Source organism: Tamandua tetradactyla, chromosome 5, assembly GCF_023851605.1.
Source record: "Tamandua tetradactyla isolate mTamTet1 chromosome 5, mTamTet1.pri, whole genome shotgun sequence".
Lineage (NCBI taxonomy): Eukaryota > Metazoa > Chordata > Mammalia > Pilosa > Myrmecophagidae > Tamandua > Tamandua tetradactyla.
The window spans coordinates 24,813,620-24,841,403 of NC_135331.1; the positions used below are offsets into that span (position 1 = coordinate 24,813,620).

Sequence of the window (27,784 nt, forward strand, 5' to 3'; positions counted from 1 at the left end):
CAGACAGCTCATCTCTGTAACAGCCAGTACTTTCTGAGCAAGGCTCGTCCCCATGGGTCTCCCTCTCCTGGTGCACACTGTCTGTTTTGGCTTGCTCTTGTTGTCAATATACCAGAATGGATTGGCTTTTATAAATGGGGTTTATTAAGTTACAATTCAAAGGCCATGAAGATGTCCAAATTAAGGCATCATCAAGAGGATACATTCACTCAGGAAAGGCTGATTGCGTTCCAGGTTTCTCTGTCACATGGAAAGGCACATGGCGATGTTTGTTAGCCCTTTGCACCCAGGTTTCATTGCTTTCAGCTCCTGGTTCTAGTCACCTCCTATCGGAGCTTCTTTCTGTCTCCCAGCATCCGAGATGTTTGTGTCTGCTCTCTTAAAGGACTCCAGTAAGCAGATTAAGACCTACCTTGAATTGGGTGGGGTCACATCTCCATGGAAACAACCTAATCAGGAGACCCCGCCCACAACTGGATGGGTCACATCTCCATGGAAATAACCTAATCGAAAGGTCCCACCCAGCAGTAGGTCTGGAACTTTTTTAGGTACTAAGAGTCTCAAACCAGCACACTGTCTGATGGTGACTTTTCTTATTGCTTGTGCAGGTGGTGACAGTGCCAGAATATTTGAGAAAGAGGTTTGGTGGCTGCCGGATCCATTTCTTCTTCTCTATTCTGACTTTATTCTTCTATATTTTCAGTAGGATCTCGGTGAGTCATGAAAAGGCCAGCCCAAGAAAGAACAACAGCAACAACAAAAAGTCAATAGGCAGGACTATGCTAGATTTATGGACTTCCCTTCTCTGCAGCCCCATAAGTTACTTGTTGGCCTTTGCTATGTAAGCCAGAGAATAGAAAGAACAGCTTAATAATAAAAGGCAGAGACATCTTCTTTGCCTCGCCATGCGAGGTTACAGGTCCCTCCTCTGTGTTCCCAGAGAACCTTCGGCTCACCGTGTCATAGCATTAGATTATGTCACTCTCCCACTTAAAGCAGCCCAGGAGTTTTCCACTACCCTTAAACAAGAAAACCCAGACTCATCATGGCCTTTAAGGAGAGTCCTTCTCTAGTCCTCCCCACCTCGTTGGCCTTACCTCATTATTCTCTCCCCCTTACTCACTATAATCTAGCCACACTGCCTGCCTCAGTGTTTCTCACATCCATCAAGCTGCTTCCTGTTTTAGGCTCTTTGCACTCGCTCTGTACTTTGTAGTGTTCTTCCCCAGATTTTTGCACGGCTCACTCCCCATCTTTCCACTCAAACATCACCTTGGACAGGCTGATACACCTACACAGTCTCTATGCTGTTGTTCTGTTTAATGCTATTCATAACACGTATCATTACATGGGGGCATTTATTTGCTTACTTGCGTATTTTCTGCCTTCTCCCCTTTAGCCTGAGTTTTATGAGACCAAGGGCCTTGCCTGCCTCTTACCCACAGGGCTGAGAGCATATTCAGCACATCAAGCACTCAAATATTCTTTGAATGACCAAGTATCACTTCTCACACTGCATGGAAATTGTCAACTTTGTGGTCTGTCTCCTTAATTAACTGTGAACTCCTTGAGGACAGTGGCTTAGTTTTGGTAACCCTGTGCCCACTGAACCCTTTCTAGAATCTGCACATGGTTGGTACTCAATGAACATTTAGTAAACAAATGGATTAGTGAATGCTGGGAGAACTTCCTACCATTGTGTCATTAGCTTTAGGGACCAGAATAACAATTAAGGCAGGAGATTAGCCAGTTAAATGATGCACAGATTTCAAATTCAGTGAATTAAGCAAGAGGTCAGCAAATCGAGCTCAAAGGGAAATCCAGCCAGTAGTCTGCTTAGTACAGCCCTTGAACTAAGAATGATTTAAACAAAGGATTATAGAAAACAAAGAAAGAAAGAAGAATATGCCACAAAAATAGAGTGTGGCCTAGACGGGCTATAGTAATTACCCTATGGCCATTTACAGAAGTTTGCCAACGTCTTAGGCCATCCCCTTGCCCTTGCCTATGGCAGAACTACAGGAAAATTTCTTAGTGCCCTAACCCTCCCACCCCCTTTTAGGCTCCTGAGAGGAAAGGGCTTAATTGTGGTAACTGGGTTGATTGGACTAATCTGAGCCCAAATAGAACTAATCTTGGTTGACCTTGAGGGGCACAAGCCTCCATGCCCAACAAAACTTGGGTAGACCTAACCCAAGTTGGGTCCGCTAGTGTTGAAAGGATGTATTAATCACAGTTACATGTTGCAGATGACTTCTGAGCTCAGTTTCTTGATGGGAATGTTGTCGGTTCAGCTGGAAATCAAACTGCAGCCTGTTGAATTTATCCTCATTTTAGGTGGAGATCTTCTCTGGTACTGTGCTCATGAAACTGGTTTTGGGGTTGGACGTTTACCTGGCCATCCTTTCCTTGCTGGCAGTTGCTTCCATTTATACCATCACAGGTGAGTTAACCCTGACCACACCGAGGCTTATAATGATACAGAAGCCCTACTCCTTCCTAGCAGAGTCCTAGCAGATCTTGAGGCAGGGATCTCAGCTTTGACATTTTCTCTAAGTCTGTAGATCATATTGCTGAGAAATAGTGAAAATAACTGAGGCAAGGGTACCTAGGTAGTGTCCCACCACTGGAGTTCTGATTGGGTGGAGGGGGATCTCCAAGGAGAAGGGGTCTGACATAGATCTTGTTTGGGGCGTACTGGGGTGGGGTCTGCCCTGCAGGCCGAGAGGTGAAAGGGAACATGGAGTGGAGGCAGCAGCCTTAGGCCACCTGCTCAAGCCATCCAGTGGGATCTTTAAGGTGAGGAGTGCTGACCTGCGGGTTCAGCAGGAGCTCCCTTCACCCCTTTTTGTCAGCCCGAGTGCAACTTGTGGGTGAAGGTGGAGAGAGTCAGGATGGGGAGCGGCGTGCACTAAATCACGAGTTCTCAGTTGGTGAGGGTGCTCGCCCCTGAGGGGCATTTGGCAATGTCTAGAGACATCTTTGGTTGAGACAGCTGGGGAAGTGCTGCCAGCATCTAATGGGTAGAGGCCAGGAATGCCACTGAAAATTCCACAATGCACAGGACAACCTCCTGCAACAAAGAATTGCCCAGCCCCAAATGCTAGCACAGCTGAGGCTAAAAATTCTGTGTTAAATCCTAAAGAAACAAACAAACCAACAAACAAAAAACCCAGAAGTTTCCTGTAAAGGGCCAGATAGTAAATATTTTCAGCTTTTCAGGCAAGATCTCTGTTGCAGCTACCCAGCTCTGCCACTGTACTATGAGAATAGCCGTGGATGATATGTAAGCAGATGGACATGGCTGTGTGCCAGTAAAACTTTATTTACAAAACGCAGGCCATAGTTTGCCTACACCTGAAATAAACCTTTATAATATGAAAATTCTTATTTAAGAAGGTTAAGTATAGCCAGAGGAGAAATGAGGGAAGGGAGAATAAAGAAGTTTATCATGAAGAGTGTGGACAGGGTAAGCAGGGACCTGTCCACCAGCTATGATGCCATAACACAGGGTCTCCACAGAAAAGGAAAAGAACATTTTGACTAACAAAAAGAAAGCACTCTTTTATACAATACGTCGTGAGCAGGTTGACTAGGTATAGTAAGGGATTATTCCACCTAAACAAACAACTGTATTTACTAAGCTTAGATAGATTCTGGGTGAAGCAGCTGTACTGAGTCTTGGGAAGCTGGGGATTTCCCACACACTGCCTTGTGGTTGTCTTAATTGGAGATAAACTCCTGGGCTTGTGACCCTGGGGGCCGATTACTTGTGGCCTTTGGACACTCAGATTGGAGTTAAACTGAAACTTTTATAAGAAGAAAGATTTAATTTTTATCAAAAAAAGGAAGGGGTCCAGGAACAGAATCCTCTGGAAGCCTACTGACACCCAGAAATGTGTAGATTCCCATTTCTAGAAACTACCCAGTTTCTAGGTAATTTTTGCCATGTTTTCATTGACTCAGTAGTTGGAGGAACTGGGTAAGAGAAGAGTTGGGGTAACAGAATGGTTGTTCTCATGTCCTCTCAGGCTTTTTCTGTAGACTAGGACTTAGCCAGATTCTGGTGGAACCCTGAGAGGGTACATCTCACACTGAGGGCTGGCGTTTTGGGAAGGCCAATTGCTTTACTGTTAGGAAGGACTTTCCTAATATGAAAGCTCTTCCAACAAGAGCAGGGAGGGGCGAAGGTCTTCTCATATGGAGGCAGAATGACCATTGTTTAGGATTTTCCATTACTACAAAATTAGCGGTCTGGGGAATTAGAACTAGCTGGTCTCCAAAGTTGCTTCCAAACTGAGCTTTTGTGATTAAAGATGTAAATCTCTGTCCAGGAAAACTACCACACCTACTACATCTATGTTCATCCCCCAAAATGGAAAGTAAAGGGAACTGGGACATAGAAGGACAAGATAAGAGTCCTATAAGAGATTATTCAATGAGCATGTTAAAGAGAAAACAGTATGTATCAGGGCTTAGCATAAGTACTTATAAGACCCAATGAAATAAAGGTAGGAAAAGTTTGAATGTGGAAATCTGGAATCGAAGAAGTACGTAGAAAAGGTGATACAGAAGTAACTTTCAGCAGAGATGCTCAAATGTGTCTTTCGTTTCTGTTTCTCTTTGCTTTTTCAGGAGGTTTTGCAGCTGTGGTTTATACTGATGTCTTACAAACCAGCGTCATACTTTTGGGATCAGTCTTGTTAATGGGCTTTGGTAAGTGAAACTTGGGACTGGGGAATGTGATGGAATCTCTGACTCTTAGAGCTGCCTAGGGCCATTTCAGCACCTGCATTTCACAGATGAGACTAAGACCCCTAGGATGCAAGGGTGTTGCTATCTAAGGCCACATGGAGGTAGGGAATAGAATTTCTGCTCAATTTAGTAGAAAGAGGAGTCGGGTTACTGGAGTGGAGATGATAAACTAGAGGGCCTCTTTCTTCTCGGGCCTTCTGGCTCCGCCATCACACAACAAAACCTTTTTTGATCCACACCTTGATTGTTTGTTGATTGTTTCACCTAAACCAATCATACCCCCTGAGGTCCAAAGCTTCTTAAGACCCAGAACCACTGTATCCCACACACTAGGTACAGTTTGAAACATATAGTGGGTGCTGTATGTTTCATTCTTACATTATAAGAATGAGAATAATAACTGATGAATTGAATGCTGACTGAGTGTCAGGTGCAGCATGTGGGCATTTTTCTCTGTTGCCTCATTTAACCATCAAACTTGCCATGAGGCATAACTACTATTGTTAGCCCCATTTTTCAGGTGAGGAAACTGAGTCTCTGTTAAGTAGCTTAGGAGACACACCTAGAACAGGACTCAGAGCTGGATCTCTCTAATGCCAGAGTTCACAGAGATGTGAACATACATAGTACAGTATCTCTAATGGCAGGTAGAATTACCTCGAAACAGAAGTTTCCTTCTGCCAGCTGTGCATGGGACTTAGTGGGGTTGCTCATGCTACAGCTCCATGGGTCAGAGTGGTCTTGCAAAAATCTAGAAGCAGAAGGTCTTGGCTAGCAGAGTGAAAAATTCTTGAAACTATATATATGAGCATAAATGGATATACTGTATGTGAGCGTACTTATGGTTCCATAGGGCGTTCCTTCAGGACCCATGGAACGAGAACAGATAGAATGAGATAGACTCACATGATCCTTAGTCTTAACAGACAACAAACAGTACACCATGAAGTAACATGGGGCATTTTTACTGGGTATTCATGTTAGTTCTTATAAATAAACGATTGCAACTAGTGAGACAGTAGTTTTCTGTTAAAAATATATAAAAATTTGTACATCCAAGTAAGTATAATTCTCACACTTGTCATCATGGGAGCCCATATATATACAATTTTATTTATTTCTATTTACTTGGGGGTAATAGTTTTGGGTGTATCCTTCCAGAGATAGTTATCACATAGAAATATATTTATGTACGTGATATATATATATTTTTTAATTCTAAAATATTTTTATTGAGAAATCTTCCATCCATAGCTCACAGTATCATCACATAGTTGTATATTCAGCACCATGATAATTTTTTAGAAATTTGCATCATTCCAGAAAAATAAAGAAAAAAAAAAACTCATACATCCCGTACCCCTTACCCCTCCCTCTTATTGACTACTAGTATTTTCATCTACCCAATTTTTGACCCCTTATTCCCTCCTATTATTTATTTATTTATTTATCCTCATTTTTTACTTGTCTGTCCATACCCTACATAAAAAGAGCGTCAGGCACAAGGGTTTCACAATCACACAGTCACATTGTGAAAGCTTTATCGTTACAGAGTTATAAGCAGGAATCAAGACTACTGGAAAACAATTCAACGGTTTCAAGTATTTCCCTGTAGCCACTCCATTATATGTAATGGGATATATATTTTAATATACTGAAAACATAAGGTTTTGTAGACTGTTTTTTTATTATGAGCATGAAATCGTAGGCAAATTTCTATGTCAGTAAATAGAGATCTAATTCAGTGAGTAGAAAAGTATTTGCAAAGTCCCCTTTGGGGAATGGTGAGAACAGGGGAAAATTCAATCTCCCCAAGTTGAATTCTTGATATTTTCACAAGCAGTGTGGACAACCAAAGCTATAGGCTGTGCCCCCAGTCTTGGGGTTTGTTCATTTGAAACTTAACCCCACAAAGGATAGGTCAAGCCTGCTTGAAATTAGGCCTAAGAGTCACCCCCAGGAGAACCTCTTTTGTGGCTCAGATGTGGCCTCTCTCTCCAGACAACACAACAAGCAAACTCACCACCCTCCCCCTGTCTACATTAGACATGACTCCCAGGGGTGTGGACCTTCCTGGCAACGTGGGGCAGAAATCCTAGAATGAGCTGAGACTCAGCATCAAGGGATTGAAAAAACTCTAGAATGAGCTGAGACTCAGCACCAAGGAATTGAGGAAACCTTCTCGACCAAAAGGGGGAAGAGTGAAATGAGACAAAATAAAGTGTCAATGGCTGAGAGATTCCAGAGTCGAGAGGTTATCATGGAGGTTATTCTTACACATTAAATAGATATCACCTTGTTAGTCAAGATGTAATGGAGAGAGAGCTGTGTTCTGGTAGCCATGTTTCTTGAAGATTATTATATGATATAGCTTTCACAGTGTGACTGTGTGATTGTGAAAACCTTGTGTCTGATGTTCCTTTTATTTACCTCGTCAACAGACGAGTAGAACGTTTGGAATAAAAATAAATAATAGGGGAACAACTGTTAAAATAAATTTAGTTTGAAATGCTAGTGATCAGTGAAAGCAAGGGGTAAGGGGTATGGCATGTATAATTTTTTTCTCTGTTTTCGTTTTATTTTTCTGTTGTCTTTTTATTTCTTTTTCTGAATTGATGCAAATGTTCTGTGAAATGATTGTGATGATGAATATGCAACTATGTGGTGATATTGTGAATTACTGATTATATATGTAGAATGGAAAAAAATAGAGATCTACTACATCTTTTTGGTTTTTATATTTGTAATAAGCTTTTTATTATAAAGTATACAAATCAAAGTGTATAGCCAGATGAAATACTGCAAAGTGAACACACTCTCACAACCAACACCCAGTCAATAAATTCTTTTTTTTTCTCTGTTCTGTCTAGGCTTTATACCTTTTATCTCTTTTTCTTGCTGTTACACTGGCTAAGACCTTTAGAGCAGTGCTGAAATAGACATGGAGTAGCAGGTATCCTTTCCTCATTCCCAGTGTTAGAGGAAAAACTTTGAATATTTCACCACTAAATATAGTATTTGCAATATATTTTTATATCTGTCCTTTGTCAGGCTAAGGAGTTCTCTTTAATTCTTAGTTTGTAAGGATTGTTTATCATGAATGCATATTGAATTTTATGACTTTTTTCTTCATCTGCTGAGATGATTATATTATTTTTCCTTTATTCTTTTAACATGGTGAAAAATATGTTACCTCAACTTTTGTGTTCTTGGAATAAACCCAGCTTTGTCCAGAGATCCCTAAATTCCTCTCCAAAGTGGCAAAATAACTAGTCTCATGAGCCATGTCTGAGAATATATGTTTCCTGATCTTCCAGTCAGCACTTAATGATTTAAGATCTTTTAAATTTTGTCCATCTTATAGGTTAAAAAGAAAAGGTACTCTATTTTGTTTTAATTTGCAGTTTCCTGATACTGCTGAGGTTGAACATCTTATCATATATTCAGTGATCATTTGTGTGTCCTCTTTTTTGAAGTTACCTGCTCGTATTCCCTACCCATGTTTCTTTCCAGTAGTGTTTCTTGGTTATTGATGTTTAGGAGTCCTTTGTACACAATGCACATCTCTTCCTCTTGTCTCTCTCTCTCTCTCTCTCTCTCACACACACACACACACACACACACACACATACACATACATATTTTTGCATGGGCAGGCACTGGGAATTGAACCCAGGTCTCTGGCGTGGCTAATGAGAATTCTGCCACTGAGCCACCGTACCATCGTACCGCCCTCACATGATTTTTAACTTGATTTCTGTCATATATATTTAAAAGTTTAACATCAAATTTGTCAATCTTTCTTTTTCTTTTTATATGTTAAGAATGTACTTTCTGACCCAAGTTCATAAAGATAGTCTTCTGTTCTCTTGTTTACCTTTTGGTGACTTATTAATTTTAAAGTCACACAGCAACCTTTTGCTTCATTGCCCACTCATTGACTATTCTTGACTCCAAATGACTATGGACCTATTTCAAAATTCAAGCCTATTTCAAAGGAACAAGGTTTGATAGCCCCAGTGAAAATAATGTTATAGCTAAATCAGTGGCATTATGGTCGTTTTAGTGCCTTTTTGAAAATATTTTTCTTTAACGTTAAGGTTTCTCCACTACTTAGGATATTGGGGAAAAGAATGTCCTAGGCTCTAAAGAAAATGTCAAGTACGAGGTTTCATAAATATTGTGCTAGAAGAATACAGTTTCTGTTTAGTCAGGATTCTTTAGATAACTTGTGACACAACTTTAGTTCAAATATAGTGTAAGCAAATAAGTATTTTTTTGTTGTTGTTCACAAAGCTAAAAACTCCAGGGATTTGTTACCTTCAGGCATGGCTAGGTCCAGGCTTCTGAATGAGCCAGTAGACAAAATAGCTTCACACTGCCATACCAGCTTCGAGAGCCAAAGGAACGAAGCAGTCTCTTTTGGTCCCTTGGGCAGAAGGATCCTGGGGCAGTTTGGATGGGCCCAGTTTGGGTCTCATGTCCATTCCTGGCACATCAGTTGTTGGCCGGAAGTCGGGGGCGTTGACCAGTCTAGGTCACATGCTGGTTGGAACAGGGGGATTCACTAGGCCTGCCTGAGCCCCTCCTAGTGGAATGCACTAGTGGAAAGAGGGGTTCTGCCACCAGGAAAAGTGTCAGGGAATCTGGGCCCACAACAATCACCAGTGACCACTATAATTTTCTTTCTCTTTGGAAGAAATAACCTTTTCTCAGACACAAAAAGTCTTGATGTTCGTGACTCTGTCAGTCACCGATTTTACAGTTGTACCTTTTACATTAGATAGGATCAGTCAAACTGGGTCTTTGAGATCTTGGTTCTTTAGATAAGCGTTGCTGCACTCTAGAAGGTACTAATAAGTTCCTGTGGTGTTTTTAAGCCTTTATGGAGTTGGGAGGATACCAGAGCTTACTGGATAAATATTTCCACGCCCTCCCAAGTATGGTCAGTGAAGGAAACTGGACTGCCAAGCCAGCGTGCTACATCCCTCGCCCGGATGCTTTCCATATCTTCCGACACCCCATCACTGGAGACCTTCCCTGGCCTGGACTTGTCTTGGGCTTCTCCATCCTCTCGTTGTGCTCCTGGTGCACTGATCAGGTAACCAGAGACGTGGCAGCCAGGGGAGTGTCAGCATCTGGGGAAGGGGAGGGGTGGTTCTCAGGCTTTGCCATATCCCTGCGCCGCAGGTCACTGGGAGCCTGTCACAGTGGCCAGTTTCCCTGTCAATATTTATTTATTGCATAAGTAACTTTATTACTTTATCAGAAATTCTGTTTTTAAAAGGAAAGTTCTCCCCCACAATCCCATCTAACCCATCAACCATTTTCATTTTTTTTCTTTCCAAACATTTGTTTAAAAAGCCTATGTTAAAAATAAAACTGGAGGGGGCAGTGCAATGGTGGCTCAGTGGCAGAATTCTCTCCCACCATGCTGGAGACCTGGGTTCAATTCCCAGTGCCTGACCATGCAAAAAAGATAAAAAATAAAACTGGAAGGAGCTGAAGGGTAGCTCAGTGGTAGAATTCTCACCTGCCATGCGGGAGAACCAGGTTTGATTCCCGGCTATGCACTTCCCAAGCAAACAAAGAAGCCAAAAAATAAACAAACACAAAATTCAACAAATGGTGCTGCAACAATGGGATATTCACATGGAAAAAGAATGAAATGTGACGCCCACCATACAGCATACAAAAAATAAAACTGGAATAAAATGGGAAAATTCCATCTTTATTTATCATAACTGAATTTATATATATATATATATTTTTTTATTTTATTTATTGAACATACCAACATAAAAACACAAACATTCTTACCATATGATCATTCCATTCTACATATATAGCCAGTGACTCACAATATTTTCACATAGTTGTATATTCATCATCATGATCATTTCTTAGAACATTTGCATCAATTCAGAAAAAGAAATAAAAACAGAAAAAAATTCATACCTACCATACCCCTTATCCCTTCTTTTCATTCATCACTAGCATTTCAATCTACTGCATTTATTTTAACATTTGTTCCCCCTATTATTTATTTTTATTCCATATGTTCTAGTCGTCTGTTGACAATGTAGATAAAAGGAGCATCAGACACAGGGTTTTCACAATCACACAGTCACATTGCAAAAGCTATATCATTATACAATCATCTTCAAGAAACGTGGCTACTGGAACACAGCTCTACATTTTCAGGCAGTTCCCTTGAGCCTCTCCATTACACCTTAACTAGAAAAGGTGATATCTATATTATGCGTAAGAATACCCTCCAGGATAACCCCATAACTGAATTTTAAATGCCCTTTTGACCCAAAAAGATAGATACACGGTATAGCTGCACAACAAGTATCAAAATACTGTGGGTGAATAGGGTAAAAGAAGATAGGTCAGGAAAAAAAGAAGTGTTCCTCTAACTAGTAATCCGACACAGTGTCCTTTGCCATTTTTTTTAAAAGGTCCATTTTCAGTTTATTCAAGTTTCATTTTATGGTGTTATGTCCCTCTTGATTAAAAAAAAAAAAATTCAGACTTTTGTAATTTGCGTATGCTGCTCTTCATCAAAAGGTTCATTCTCCTGGTCAGGTCAGCCTTGTGAAAATACCTGACATGAGCAGGTTCAAGGTCACTGACGTGGGGTCACAGCTGTTGGCCTGGAGGTGATGGTTCCTTGCCTGCTGTCGTGGAATCCAGCGTCACCTTCGTACCTGGAAAAGAGTATCGATTGGCCTTGTCTTTACTTGCTCTTGTCGTGGTTGTAGAACTCCACCTCTCTGTCACCACACAGGCAGAGACTAAGGGAACTCCAGGGGCAGGAACTTGGCTTCCTGCCACGTGGGGCCAGACCTGAAGGAACAGATCTTCACCTTTAGCTTGCTGGCTGCATGCTAAGCATTGCGAGTTCTGCCAGTGAACGTGGAATCCTTTCAAACACCCTCTTCTGAAACAACAATGCAAGTGGTCTGTAATCCAGATGATTCTAAAAGGCATAATTTACTTAAAAGCGAAAAATAGCTTTTTAGTTCTGATTGTAACAGTGATGCACACTTTTAAAATATCATTACTGTATTGTGACTTATACATCAGAAGACTATATAAAAAGTATATGTACAGCTTTAGCATGATAACGTGAACATCTGTGCAGCCATCAGCCAGGTTAAGAAATAGAATGCTGCTGTTAGCTTAAAGTAAAATTGATCCATCTTTACTGTGAAAAGTCAAGAACTGAAGAAAACTTCAAAGACGAAATCACCAACATCCCATGAAGAGGTGAAACCTACAGTATTTTTACTAACATCTTCCTGAGTCTTCCTGTGTACCTGTGAACAGAGAGAGATGTGTACACTGTTTTACATGAATGTAATTAGGCTGTATACCTGCTCTCCATCATTTCTTGGGTTTCTCTTTATTCAGAAATCCCCTGAGGACATCCTTTCATGTCAGTAAATAAGTGTCAGCATTTTCGTTGTTAATGCAGATGCAGTCTATCCCGGTGCCTGTATCCCAAAACGTGTTGAGCCGGTTCTCGTTGGCAGACCTCAGGGGTCACTGCTGCACACACCAATGCTGGGGACGTCCTTGGGCAGGTGTCTCTCTGTAATACTTGAGTGCATGCCTCCCAGTCCCTTATACTTTTGGTTCCTTTTGTTAGTGCTACTTTTTTTTTTAATTATAACATTTCCTAATTATTGTTTCTGTCTAGAAGTAGATATTTACTTTGGGATAGCATTCTGATATCCTGCCACCTTGTTAATCTCATTAATTCTGCTAAGTCCCTGTCAGTGTTTCATGTACATAGTATACCAGCTGAGAATAATGCAAGTTCTAGTCCTTCCATTCCTGTCCCTAACCTAAGCCTTTTACCTGTCGGCTTGTCTCACTGTGCTGATTTGGACTTCTCATGTCACGGTGACCGGAAGAAATAAAACTGTGGGGAGGGCACGTCGCAGGTCCTGGTTCCACGCGTGCTCACTGGGGGACCCGGGGCTTCAGGGTTTGTGTCTCCTCCCCTGTAAGGGGAGAACAGCAGCAATCGTGCCTGCCCATAGGGTTGCATAGATCCCTGTGCTAAATGGCTGGCAGACAGGAAGCCTTACTTAAGTCGGAGCCACAACTAGTAAGCAGTAAGAGCAGGTATCGTTTGGCTGGTGACAGATTTTAAAAAGGAATATTTCTCACGTTTCATCATTGGGTCAGGTTTGCTTTAGGATTTGTGTAGATCCTCTGTAAGAGGTTAAGAATATTCCTTTCTACTCCTAGCTTGTTTCAGCTTTTTCTTTTCTTTTAAATCCTGAATGGATGTTGCATTTTATCAAATTCTTTTTATTATTTTGTGTATCAATTGAGCTGCATGTATTGGTTTTTCTCTTTTAATTTGTTAATGGAATGAATTGCATCACATTGTCTTTTCTCTACAGGTTAGTTTTTTCTTTACAAAGTCAGGTATGTCTATAATTTAAGACATCAAATTGGCTACAAGGTTTATGAAAACAGTAGTCTTTCCCCATCCTGCTTTTCCCTTATCATCTACCCCCACCCCGCCCCCCCACCAGCAATCTCTTTCAACTTGTGAGGCTCTTCCTTTGAATAATTAAAAACAGCATGCTTATGCTATCACTTCTTGGTTTTTCTGCTTTTGGCTTTACTTGTTGACATCCCACTCTTGAAAATGAAGATTGTTAACTCTTTCACTCAGTCCTGACGCACACACTCACTATATCCTTGCTCCCCGCCCCCCGCACACACGTGGGCACACATGTGCACGCCCTTCCCTTCTCCCAGTGTGGTTGATGTTGGGTCATCTTGGTTGGCTCTGTGCTCAGGTTAACGTTACTGGGAACATGTAGGACACTCACGGCTAAGACTAGTGCTGGATTAACACTGCACTTCTTTCTCCATCACCTTTTAGTTTTCCCCAGGACCTAGCAATCTTTTTATTAATTTATTTAAAAATTTCATTATTTAAAATCAGTAATTTACTGATTTTATTCATTTGCTTAGTGCTTATTAAGTTGCTTAGTATTTGTCATTAATTCATCCCCAAACCCTTCCCCAGTGTCTCCAGTGATTGTCTCCCAGCTGTCGCACTGATTCTGTCCTTACGGGCAGCCTCTCCTGGAGCCATCTGCTGTGTCCCAGTCCTGGCTGCTCTCTAGGCCCAGCTCTCCTTCTTGTACTCCCTGTAGCATTGTCCTGACAACCCTGTGCTTCTTTCCTGGGTTGAATGTCGCTGCCCGGACCCCAAGAGTTTCTTTTCCTGTGTTTACTTTCTCGTTCTTTCTCTTTTCTTCCTTTAGTGGTTGCCCTTGAAATTCTAATCTACATACTTAGTCTGAAGTATTAATATTTTTTCCTTTCTTCAAACAATTCAAAGACTTTAGTATGCTTTAACTCCTGTCACACACACACACACAACTCACGCTGTTGTTGTCTGCTGTTGGACTGTCTTTTGGGGGGACTCTGAACCACACATGTTAACGTTGTCTTTTGTTCCATTGGTGTTTTCTTTTCTCATCATTACTTCTTAGTCTTACACCTTCCTTTAGTAATCATCTTCCTTTTTCTTGAAGTGGATCCTGTAGAGAAGGGGGATGGTTGTTTGGTCATGAATTTTTTAAATATCTCTTTGTCTGAAAATATTTTTATTTTTACCTTTGGTCTCGTAAGTTGCTTTTTACTGTGTGTAGAATTCAAGGTTGATAGTTATTTTTCTATTGAAAGGTATTATATTCTGATTTCTGCTTTTTATGCTGTGGAGACTCATCATCAATCTAAATATTGTTCCTTTGTATGTAATCTGCTTTTTCTTTCTGGTTTCTTTTAAAGCTTTTCTTTCATTTTTATTGTGCTTTCTGATTCTCAGGATTCATATAATTCATCATGTCTCTCTTTATGACACTGCATTTATTGCATATGGATATTGGACTTCATCTTCCTATACTTCCTGTGTCTTATCTGTCTTTCATATTTCCCATATCCTTCTCTCTGTGTTGAATGATGTGTAATAGCTTCAGATTGGTCGTCCAATTTTCCCAATCCATGAACAGTTGGGACAACTGGTGTCTAATTGTCTCTTTAGCTCTTATCTATTCTGTTGTTTAACCAGTAAATTGAATTTTTAATTGCAATAATTTTGTTTTTCATTTGTAGAAGTTCTTTATGATTATTTTCAAGTCTCCATGGTAATTGTTGGTAATTTCTTGCTCCTATGGCTATTTTATTTTCCATCTTTTGTATCCTTAAATTAGCATGCCTATTTTCTGTTCTGATTATCTGAATTTTTGGTAGGTCTAAATCTGCCATTTATTGTTTCTGCTAACTGTCACTCAAGGTGACTTGTTTCCTTGTAAGTTGGGTGATTTTTTAAAAACTGCAAACCAGTATTCATTAGACCTCTCTCTGGGAATTCTTGAAGGCCTAGATTGAATACAAGGATTTGGGTTTTCTTTGTCCAGGTGCCAAAGAAACTTAAGGACAACAAATTACCTATGTTGTCCTTAAGTTAAAATTCTTGCCTTTCCATCTACAGTAGAAAGGAAGAAGTCAAACTATCTTTTTTTATAAATTACATGATCTTATATATAGAGAGAAAATCCTAAGGAATCCACAGGAAAAGTATTATAGCAAGTTCATCAGGGTTGCAGGATGTAAGATCAATATACAGAACCAGTTGTACTTCTATACTCGCATTGAACAATCCAAAAATGAAATTAAGGAAACAATTCTAATTCCAGTAGTGTCAAAAAGAATAAAATACTTAAGCACATATTTAATGAAAGAACGACAAGACTTGTACACTGAAAACAACAACATATCATTGACAGAAATTAAAGGAGAACCAAATTAGTGTGAAGATATCCATGTTCATGGATTAGGAAACTTAATGTAAGGATGGCAGAACTCCCCAAATTAATCCACAGATTAATGCAATGTCTATCAGAATTCCTGCTGCTGGCATTTTTGCAGAAACTGACAAAATTCATGTGGAAATGCAAGGGACCCAGATTCAAAACAGTCTTGAAAAAAAGAACAAAGTTTTAGAACTCACACTTCCTGATTTCGAACTTATTTTGAACCTACAGTAATCAGACTGTGTGATACTGGCATAAGGATAGAATTTAGACCAGAGGAATAGAATTGAGAGTCCAAAAATAAACCCATACATCTATGGTCAGTTGGTTTTCAGCAAGAGTGCAAAGAACATTCAATGGGAATAGAATAATCTTTCCTACACATGATGCTGGGACGATGGGGTATCTACATGGAAATGAATGAAATTAACCCCTACCTCACATCATCTACGAAAATTAACTCAAAATGTATCAAAAACCTAAATGTATGAGTGAAAACGATAAAACTCTTAGAAGAAAACAGGGGTAAATATTTCTGACCTCGAGTTAAGCAGTAGTTTCTTAGGTATGATGCCAAAAGCACAAGCAACAAAGAAAAACATAAATTAACCAGACTTCCTCAAAATTAAAAACTTTTGTGCTTCAAAGTACGCTCTCAAGAAAGTGACAAGACAACCCACAGTATGAGAGAAAATATTTGCAAATCATATAGCTGATAAGGCACTACTATCCAGAATATATAAAGAACACTTACAAGTCAATAATAAAAAGACAAATAACCCAATTCAAAAATAGTCATATCATTATCCATGTTGCCCAATAGATGGAGGGAGCCAAAGGTTACAATGACTAAGGAGCAAAATGGTGAATTGTGAGACATTTACATGATGGAATGTGGTGTGGCTACAAAAAGGAAGGATGTCGAGAGGCACACAGTGAACTGCATAAACCTTGGGGACAATGTATTGTGCAAAATAAGTCAGAAACAAAAGAATGAATATGCTAGGGTATCTCTCCGAAAATACTTATAAGAAAATTGGAGCCTAAATTGGAGTCTGAAGTTGTAAGTGTATTTCTAGATCCTGAGACATTGAACTATGTGTATCAGCTGGTATTTCCCTGGAACTTTGAGTAACTCTGTGACACCTATGACCCAGAAATGGAGTGCTGCAGCCCTGAAAGTTAGCATAGCTTTGTATAATAATAGTTAAAGTAACCAAAAAGAGATCAGGCTTCAGTGTTTAAAATGAAGCCAGTCTGGCTGGGTGTAGGGTAAATGAGAATACAGGGTAAAAGATGATAGGGTATGTGCGCTAAACCCTCACCTACTTTATAAGGCCAAAGGCAGAGAGGTTAATTATGTCTAGAACCTAAATTTTCTGTAACACATAATCGAAATCAACCTGTCTTAGATAGCTCATTTAAACAACCCAAACTCCTGAAATCCAGAACAGGTACGAGGTCTTGTATTTCTGTATAGCTTAATATAATACCAGTATACATCTCAGACTATGGTGGACTGATAATTAAAAAGTATTGGTAGTCCCTTGAGGGTCCAATGAGGGGGGAGGAGGGAGGAAATATATAAATATATATACACACACACATACACACACACACATATGGAATTATTTAACTTTCCCATCTGAGAAGCCCTGGGTTTTGAGGCTTGCCCTTATAAAACTTATTTCTGTAGGGGAGAAGCTAAGACTACCCATAACAAGACCTAAGGTTTGCTTCCAGGAAGCCTCTTCTATTGCTCAGATGTGGCCTCTCTGTCTCTAAGTCCAGCTCTGCAAGGGAAATCATTACCCTCCTCACATGTGGGATATGACGTTCAGGGGTGAAAGTCTTCATGACAAAGTGGGGCATGTCTCCTGGGAATGAGTCTGGCCCTGGCACTGTGGGATTGCCAGTGCCTTCCTGACCAAAAAAGGGAAAAGAAGTGTAATAAAATAAGGCATCCATGGCCAAGAGAGATCAGATGGAGTCAAGAGGTTGTTCTGGAGGCTGCTCTTATACAAGCTTCAGTTAGATAGTGCTGATTGCCATGGTTTGCTAAACCCCAACCAACATCACTCCTGTTGACTCTTAAGAACACCTAGGGCTCGAACTGAGACTCTTATAAAGGTTTCATGTGCTAGGTTTGCCTTCCTGGAACATAATTCCTGGAGGGTTCCAAAGTCAGGTAAATCCTGAAACCCAGAGGGACCAGCCTCTCCAGGATTATTAATTCCATCCCCCTGTCCTTTAATGTGGACCCTCCGTCTCAACATGAAATAGAACGGACATTGTCCAAAGATCACTCCAGATTGGGAGAAGGTTCAAAGGAGAAGGAGGAGGTATGACAGAGAAAATAGGATTTAACAAATGAGTATGACTGCTGAATCACTATATTAATACTCCAAAACTAGTGTTTTGAAGCAGCTAGAAGAAAAAATCTGAGATGGTAGAAAGGTAACCCAACAAACTCTGAAATCTGTTCTGTAACTACTTGGTGAAGTGTGTTTTGAAAATTAAATTATTTTGTTTTCTTTCCTTGCATTGTATATATGTTATATTTTACAATAAAAAGGTTTAAAAAATAGTCAAAGATTTGAATGTCATTTCTTCAATGAAGATGGATACACAGGTGTCCAATGAGCACGTGAGAAGATATTGAAAATCATTAAACGTTAGGGAAATGCAAATCAAAACCACGATGAGATACCACTTCATACACATGATGGCTATAATCAGAGTTTTGGCAGGGCTATACATTGCTGCTGGGAGTGTCACATGGTACAGCCACTTTGGAAAACAGTTTGGCAGTTCCTTAAAAAGGTAAACAGAGTCACCAAAGACCCAGCAATTTTCTTCCTACATATTTCAGCAGAATTGAAACAAATATCCACGCAAAAACTTGTACACAGCTGTTCATAGCTGGAATTATTCAATAGCCCAAAATGGAAACAACCTAAATATCCATCAATTGTTGAATGATTAAACGAAAGGTGGCATATACATGGAGTAGAATATTATTCGGCTAAAAATAATATGAATGAACCTTGAAAACATATAAAATCAAAGAAGCCAGGCACAAAAGACCACATAATTATTATTCCATTTATATTAAATCTTCAAAATAGGCAAATCCAAAGTTATAAAGTGGATTAGCCATTGTCAGGGGCTGGGAGAAGGGGGACATGGGGAATGACTGCTAACAAATATGGAGTTTCTTTTGGGGTACTTAAAATATCCCAGAATTGAATCGTGGTAATGGTTACACAACTTTGTGAATATACTAAAAACAACTTAATCGTACACTTTAAAGGGTTCAGCTTATGGTGCATGAATCATACTTTGGGCCACCAAATATAATTGCAGGCTCCCCAGTTTTTTGCAGGCTGGCTGGTGGCCAAAAATTCTCTTGGGGGATGTTTTTTTGTTTTTTTTTTTTCATTCAGAGCCATGTGAAAGGAGAAATTTTCCTTGCTATCTATACCAGCCCTTCTCCCTCAAGCCAGCCCCATTTATCACATCCCTGCTGGTGTAGCCGTTCCTGTGCTTTGACTTCCTGAGGGGGATCTCCTACCAACACCATGTTTGCATGGGCCAAGACGTTGTTTTCGTCCCTGTCCCATGCAAGCACCAGGCCATCTGCACATGTTCCCATGGTGTAGAGAAGCTTCAGTGGAATTTTACCTCCTGAACTCCTACTTCTATTATGATCCTGACCTCAGAAGTTTTTTTTTTTTTTAATGTACTTATCCTTCTTTTTTAAATACTGCTTTTTTATTTTACATAGAAACTGTAGATGTTTTTTAGTGGGAGTTATGGCCTCTCTAGTCTGTATTGTTGCCAAAAGGGGAGGTTCTATGATTACCACCAAAGGATTACTTGCCAAAAGTAGTGTTGCTGTGTGTTTCTGTTTCCTAGGCTGCTCTCAGTAGACACCACGAAATGGGTTGGCTTGAACAATGGGAATTTATTAGCTTATGCTTTGAGATGAGAAAATGCCCAGATCAAGCAGTACCAAGGCAGTGCGTTCCTCCCGAGAACTGGCTGCTGGTGATCCTTAGCTCCTCTGCCATACGGCAAGGCACATGGCAATTAGCAACATGGCCTCAAAACATATAAGCCACCCATATTTGTTGGAGATTTTAACACTCCCCTCTCGGAAATGAAATCATCATCCAGGTGAAGAATAAGAGATATCTGGAATGCAGCCAGTGCAACTAATTAGGCTTAATCTATTAGTTGTGGTAGAATAAATCACATACCCCAGTTTAGACATGTTCTTGGCCTTAATCCGCATTCCGTGCTCGTGAACCCATTGTAGAAACGATCTCTCAAAGATGTTGTTATCAGTTAAAGTATGGCCCAATGGAATGAGATTGGGTTTTCAATTGTATTACTGGAGTCCTTTATAAGCAGAATTAATTCAGACGTGGTCAGAGAAAGCCATGTGGAGGAGGCAGAAGCCAGAAGTCACTGGAACCAAGAGGAGAGAAGAAAGGACATTGCATGTGACAGGAAAGCCAGCACCAGAGTGTTACTGTCTACAGGGGGAAAGCAAGCTTTGCCGACATCTAGATTTTGGATATTTCTAGCCTCAAAACTGTGAGCAGATAAATTCCTGTTGCTTAAACCAACCAGTTGTGTGGTATTTATCATAGCAGCTGGGCCAACTGACATAAGTACTCTGTACCCAGAAAGAAAAAAATATTCTTTTATGCACATTTACAAGTATTGACCATAATTAGACTATAAAGGAGGCCTCAAGACATTACTAAAGGTCAATATCATGTAGATGCTATAGTCAGGCTAATTTTTTTAAGTAGTAAATAATAACAAAAAGATAGATTTGAAAATCCCTTACATCTAGAAAGAAAGGAACATGTTATTAATTGCTGTGAGTTGAAAACTCATCCATTAAAAAATAAATACTTGGAACTGAATGCCAATAAAACACCACATGTCAATTTCTAGGGCATATTTAAAGCAGTACTTTATACATGCATTTCAGGAAACACGGATGGTTAACCACAATGAGCTAAATATTCCAAGCTGAACAATCAATAAATTGGGTGAAGAACAGCAGAGCAAAACAGAGAGAGAGAGAGGCAAAGGGAAATAAAATTTTAAAGGTGATGGCAGAAATAAATGAAGTAGAGAATGAAAATCTACAGATGATTAATAAAACTGAAAGCTGGGACAGGCCATGGTGGCTCAGCAGGCTGAGTTTTCACCTGCCATGCTGGAGACCCGAGTTCAATTCCCGCTGCCTGCCCATGCCAAAAAAAAAAAAAAAAAAAAAACAGAAAGAAACTGAAAGCTGGTTCTTTGAAAAGATTAATAAGATGGACATGTTGTAAGAATGATCAAGAAAAAAGAGCTGCACATAAGATACCAAACAAAAAAGAGATATTGCTGTACATAAACAGAATTTTAAAATTATAGAAGAATACTATTAATAAATATATGCTAATAAATTTATAAAACCTAAGTGCAATGTATAAATTCCTAGGAAGTTAACAAAGTGCTATTATTGACGAAAGAGAAAACAGACAACTTGGATGGACAGATAACCAACTAAAAAATAGAAATGGTAATGAAAGAAATATTTCTCCCAAAGTCACAAGCCTAGAAAAATTTGCAAAGTTCTACTAAATTTATAATCTTACACAAAAAAAATATGAATTAGCAAAACTACCCAACTTATTTTATAAGGCCAGTCTAATCTTTGCTCCAGAGCTATATAATAGCAAACAAAAAGTAAAACATCTTTAGCCATTTCACTTATGAAATTCATGCAGAAATCCTAAAAAATATATGTACTGAGTCCAATGGATAATTTTTAATTTACTTTTAATTGTGGTAGAATGGACATAGCATAAAAATTGTTTTAACTATTTTAAATGGACAATTCTTTGACATTAAGTTGATAATACTGTTATTTTCCACACTATTTCCAGACTGTTTTCAATAGTCCAAACCAAAACTCATACCCATTTAGCAGTAACTCCCCACTCCCCCTTCCCCCCCACCCCTGGTAACTGCTGCTCTACTTTGTCTCTATGAATTTGCTTATTTTAAATATTTCATGTAAAACAGAAATCATACAATACTTGTCCTTTTGTGTCTGGCTTACTTCACTCAGCATGACTACACGTTGTAGTATGTACCAGCACTTTCCTTCTCTTTTCGGTTAAATAATATTCCATTGTTTAGATATACCACATTGTGTTTACCCATCTTCTGTTGATGGGCACTTGGGTTCCTTCCACCTTTGGTTATTATGAATAATGCTTCTCACACTGGATAATTTCAATTGTCTTGTCCTCAAATCCACTGATCCTTTCTTCTGCTTGTTCAAATCAAATCTTCTGCTTGTTCTAATGAGTTTCTCATTTCAGTTACTGTACTTTGCAGCTACAGAATTTGGTGCATTTTTATAAGTTTCATCTCTTTATTTTTGTTCAAACAATGTTTTCTCTAATTTCCTTTAGTTCTGCTGTCACACCCACTAGAATGGCCATTATCAATAAAACAGAAAACGACAAGTGCTGGAGAGGATGTGAAGAAAGAGGCACACTTATCCACTGTTGGTGGGCATGCGAAATAGTACAACTGTTGTGGAAGGCAGTTTGGCGGTTCCTCAGGAAGTTAAGTATAGAATTGCCATATGATTCAGAAATCCCATTGCTAGGTATATATTGATAAAATCATATACCGAAGTTTACTGCAAACATTTTATGGGATATAGAAACTTTAGAGATCAGGAATGAGAAAAAAATGCCAACTGTGACCAGTATTATATTGTACTCATAGTCAAGGTTAAATCTATCATTTCAGCTGTTCACTTGCGTTTTACTTCTTTTTTCTTCCTTATAGCTTTGACCAGGACTGCTGGTATTTTCTTGCTGTATTAGAAAATATAATGAGAATTAATGATCTATTCACAATAGTACACTATGAATTAACTGAATCAAGAATACATAACATCTGTGAAAAAACTTTGAAGCTATTAGGATTTGAATAATTTGAATAAATGGAGAGTGGTATATTTACGTTCTTGAATGGGGTGACTTCATACTTTTACATATGTCAGTTCTCCCAAATTTAGTCTGTAAATTAAGTGTAACCACTCAACACTCTATCTGGATTTTTTTAAGAACTCAAAAAAACTTGTTCTCAAAATTATATAGGTCTCTGTCAATAATAGATTATTAAATAAATTGTGAAATATTCATATAGTGAAAAGGTAATATGGCAATGAAAAGGAAGCGAGATATGCAAAAAGAATAATGAATCTTAAAACTGTGTACTGAATAGAAGAAGCTAAATACAAAGGACTACATTATACAGTGATTCCATTTGTGTAAAGTTCAATACAAGCAAAGCTAAGATATATTGTTTAGGGATCCACAACTAAATGGTAAGAGTGTAAAGAAAGGCGGAGAAGGACTAACTAAAATAATCCTGGGAGTGGTTATATCAGGAGGGAGGGAAGGTTGAGGTATAAAAGAGGCATCTGGGGTCCCTTCAGTGTCCCTCTCTTGATCTCGATGGGGATTACACAGTATTCGCTTTAATTTGCTACAGCTGTGCATTGTTTAACGTACTTAGTGTTAATAAAGTAAATACAGTTTAAAAATCACTTGGAAGAAGAACATGCCACAGATAGCTAACCTCAGCTTGAAAATGAAGAGCAAACAGAGGACTTACCCTACCAGCTATTTAAATATTTGAAGTATTTATTTAAGTAATAGTAATAAAAACAGTTTGGAATAGGCAAGAACAGACACTCAGACTAATGGGACAGACTCATGTACTCCATAAATCATGGAGAGGTGCAGACTTTCTGATGATGTTAGAAAAAACCAGCTTACTGTCTCGAGTAGCATAGAGCTAGATCGCTACCTAAGAGTTATGCAAAGGTGGACTTCAGATGGACTGATGACTTAAATGTGAAAAATTAAAGCTGTAAAATTGAGAGAAGGTATTATTAGAGGATAGCTTTGAGACAGAAGGGGAAGTATGAATAGGTAAAAAAAATATGTAAGTTTGCTTACATCACATATAAGCTTTTCAGAAAAGAATACCATAGACAGAGTTGCCAAGTGACCGATTGGGAAAAGCTGATTGGAAGTGTTTGTAATGGACAAGACACTAATAGCAAATCAACAAGAAAAAGAAATGTGGGCAAAGAGTATGAAGAGGCATTTTATGGAAAAGGAAACTCAAAGGCTAACAAGCATTTAACAAAATTATCAGGGAAATGCCATTTAAAACCACAATGACATGGTCAAAATGGGAAATTCTGAGTTGTATATTTGTTACACAATAAAAAGCTAAACATACACACACAATGAGACTGGCAAATATTAGAAAGCTTGCTATGGATGCTTAGGAGCTCTCCTGAACTGCTAGTGGAAGTGTAGACTGGTACAGTCTGTTCATGAGAGTGATTCAGTCAAATTAGGGATATTGTGCTGTGCTGGTTTGAAAAGGTTTATGTACCCTAGAAAAGCCATGTTTTAATCCTAATCAGCCTTGTGGGAGCAATGGTTCCTTCTAATTCCTATTCAGTACTGTATGTTGGAAACTTTAATTAGCTTATCTCCATAGAGATATGACTCAGTCAGTGTGGGTATTAAACTTGATAGGTGGATATGTGTCTCCACCCATTCCAGGTGGCTCTTACTGGAATCCTCTAAAAGAAGAAGCACTTTGGAAAAAGCTGGAGAATTACAAGAGAGAAAGCCACGAGATTCTGAAAGAGCAGAGAAGAATGACTGAGCCACAAGAAAGCCACAACAGAGAATGCCACAGAGCCATGAAGCAGAGTCCACCAGCCAGCGACTTTTGGAGATGAAGATGAAGAAGGAAAGAAGGAAAGCTGGAGAGGAAGCTAGCAGATGACGCCGTGTTCACCATATGTCCTTCCAGATGAGAGAGAAACCCTGACTGTGTTTGCCATGTGCCTTTCCACTTGAGAGAGAAACCCTGAACTTCATTGGCCCTCTTGAATCAAGGTATCTTTCCCCAGATGCCTTAGATTGGACATTTCTATAGACTTGCTTTAACTGGGACATTTCCGTGGCCTAAAAAAATGTTAGCTTGCAACTTATTAAATTTCCCTTTTTTAAAAGCCATTCCATTTCTGGTATATTTCATTCTGGCAGCTAGTAAACTAGAACATGTACTTTGTGACCCAGCGATTACATTCCTCGGAAACTACCTGACAAACCCTCCAAACAAACCCATCAAAACAAGTTGATCAGGGACAAGTATGAGATGTCCGTCTTAGTGTGGATTTTGCCCATGAGTGTGAAGTGGGTGGCAGGGAGGGGAGGTGGGGACATGTGGGGTCTCAGGCTGCAGTGAGAAGCAGAAGGCCAGATGCCCCTGTGACAATACAGAGGGCTCTGTAAAATGCAGAATGGACAAACACGATGCAAAATGAGAGCCAAACACGATAGCCAAGTGTTCCCTGTAATGTAGCTGTGAATTTTTCATTTGTTTGTACTCTTTCCCACCTACTTTTGTTTATGTAGAAGACTTTTATAACTGTCTTTTTCTTTACAATTTCTTCTGTGATTGTAACTTTAAAAGTCACCCCCTGAGACATCCATTTCTGACAGTAGGTAAACTAGATTGCCTGAAATACCTCCCAATAGAGTATGTCTAGAAATCCTGGGTAAAATAGAATTTTTATATTCACATGGAGCTCTCAGGAAAGGAAGAAAATCTCCAGTGGCCAAAAACAAAGAAGAAACTGGGACCAAGAGAGCTCAACTAACACTGACACCTCCTGTGCCCTGACAGTGTTTGCCAAGCTTGGTTTCCAAAAGGCGTTGGTTTTTTGTTTTTTGTTTTTTGTTTTAATTATTATTAAGGTATTTATTAACACCTTGCATTGGTGTGGAACATTTATTACAATTGATAATAGCACATTTTGATAATTGTACTATTAATTATAGTTTTTTATTGATTAAAGAAAAAAGAAATTAACACAACATTTAGAAATCATTCCATTCTACATATGCAATCAGTAATTCTTAACATCATCACATAGATGTATGATCATCATTTCTTAGTACATTTGCATCGATTTAGGAAAAGAACTAGCAAAACAACAGAAAAAGATATGGAATGTTAATATAGAGAAAAAAATAAAAATAATAATAAAAAAAGGAAAAAGAAAAAAGACACAAACAAACAAATAAACAAACAAAAAAACTGTAGCTCAGATGCAGCTTCATTCAGTGTTTTAACATAATTACATTACAATTAGGTATTATTGTGCTGTCCATTTTTGAGTTTTTGTATCTAGTCCTGTTGCACAGTCTGTATCCCTTCAGCTCCAATTACCCACTGTCTTACCCTGTTTCTATCTCCTGCTGGTCTCTGTTACCGATGACATATTCCAAGTTTATTCTCGAATGTCCGTTCACATCAGTGGGACCATACAGTATTTGTCCTTTAGTTTTTGGCCAGACTCACTCAGCATAATGTTCTCTAGGTCCATCCATGTTATTACATGCTTCATAAGTTTATTCTGTCTTAAAGCTGCATAATATTCCATTGTATGCATATACCACAGTTTGTTTAGCCACTCGTCTGTTGATGGACATTTTGGCTGTTTCCATTTCTTTGCAACTGTAAATAATGCTGCTATAAACATTGGTGTGCAAATGTCCGTTTGTGTCTTTGCCCTTAAGTCCTTTGAGTAGATACCCAGCAATGGTATTGCTTGGTCGTATGGCAATTCTGTATTCAGCTTTTTGAGGAACCGCCAAACTGCCTTCCACAGTGGTTGCACCATTTGACATTCCCACCAACAGTGGATAAGTGTGCCTCTTTCTCCGCATCCTCTCCAGCACTTGTCATTTTCTGTTTTGTTGATAATGGCCATTCTGGTGGGTGTGAGATGATATCTCATTGTGGTTTTGATTTGCATTTCTCTAATGGCCAGGGACATTGAGCATCTCTTCATGTGCCTTTTGGCCATTTGTATTTCCTCTTCTGAGAGGTGTCTGTTCAAGTCTTTTTCCCATTTTGTAATTGGGTTGGCTGTCTTTTTGTTGTTGAGTTGAACAATCTCTTTATAAATTCTGGATACTAGACCTTTATCTGATATGTCATTTCCAAATATTGTCTCCCATTGTGTAGGCTGTCTTTCTACTTTCTTGATGAAGTTCTTTGATGCACAAAAGTGTTTAATTTTGAAGGCGTTGGTTTTAATGGCCATTGTGAGAATAGGAGAAGGGCCATGAGTTCATGAATGGTGACATTTAAACTGAACCCTCCATGGGCAGCTTAGCTTTACAACATCAGTGAAAAGATGGATGAGAAAGAAAAATCTGCTGACTAGCAGAGAGAAACAAACCAAAAAGTGCCTCAACTGGGTTCCTCTGAAAATTCATAATCACAGACCTGCCTTCCTGTAGGTTTGGGTTTTTAATCATCTTGTATGGCCAGAGAAACATCATGTGAAGAAATTAACAAAAATCATCCAAATTCGTTTACACCCTGACCTGGCAAGAGTAGCAGAAAATTATTTCTGGAGGGATGCACCTCCAACCGAGGACTTGCAGGAATCCCACATAAAGCTCTGCTGAACATGAGCCAGCCCCCAATCCCAAATGAGAGAGTGTGGGCGAGTGCAGCCACCGTGACCAGGCACCAGCAGAGAGAGCAGAATTAGCACACCTTAACTTCAGAATATGCAGGTATTAGATCCTAAATACAAAATGATGTTTAGAGAAAAAGAACAGAACTGAAAATACAAGAAACAAATTTCTATCAAAACAGAGCAACCAGATTTTTTTAAAAAGCGAACTTCTAAAGTGAGAGTATACTTATTGAAATGAAAAACTCAGTAGCTGTTAAAATAGCATATTAAACAGCTGAAGAAAAAATAATGATGTTGAAAAGTGAACTGAAGAAATTGCCCAGGAAGCACAAAAATGGAAAATGTGAATGAGAAACCCAGTGGTATGGAAAATGGAATGAGAAGAATTAAACTACATCTCATTGAAGTTCCAGAAGAAAAGGGGGGAAAAAGCAATATTTGAAGAGAAGGTGTCTAGGTATTTTTGCAATTGTTGGAAGAGCAAGAATCATAGTGAAGTGAATCTCAAGCAGAGTATTTATATATTTTAATTCCTCATAAAGGCACATTA

At 39.1% G+C, this 27,784-nt stretch overlaps 1 protein-coding gene across 4 annotated transcripts in view; it reads left to right on the top strand.

Annotated features, from left to right (window-relative positions):
* Positions 1–27,784, top strand: part of LOC143683799 (sodium/glucose cotransporter 1-like) — a 95,701-nt gene that overhangs the window by 31,870 nt on the left and 36,047 nt on the right. For 3 of the 4 annotated variants that reach the window (XM_077160163.1, XM_077160162.1, XM_077160165.1), the window contains exons 5-8: positions 609–713; positions 2,338–2,443; positions 4,636–4,716; positions 9,636–9,856. In XM_077160163.1, the coding sequence (XP_077016278.1) occupies positions 609–713; positions 2,338–2,443; positions 4,636–4,716; positions 9,636–9,856 (513 nt within the window). The remainder of the gene's footprint in view (positions 1–608; positions 714–2,337; positions 2,444–4,635; positions 4,717–9,635; positions 9,857–27,784) is intronic. The other variant, XM_077160164.1, reaches the window with a different exon arrangement.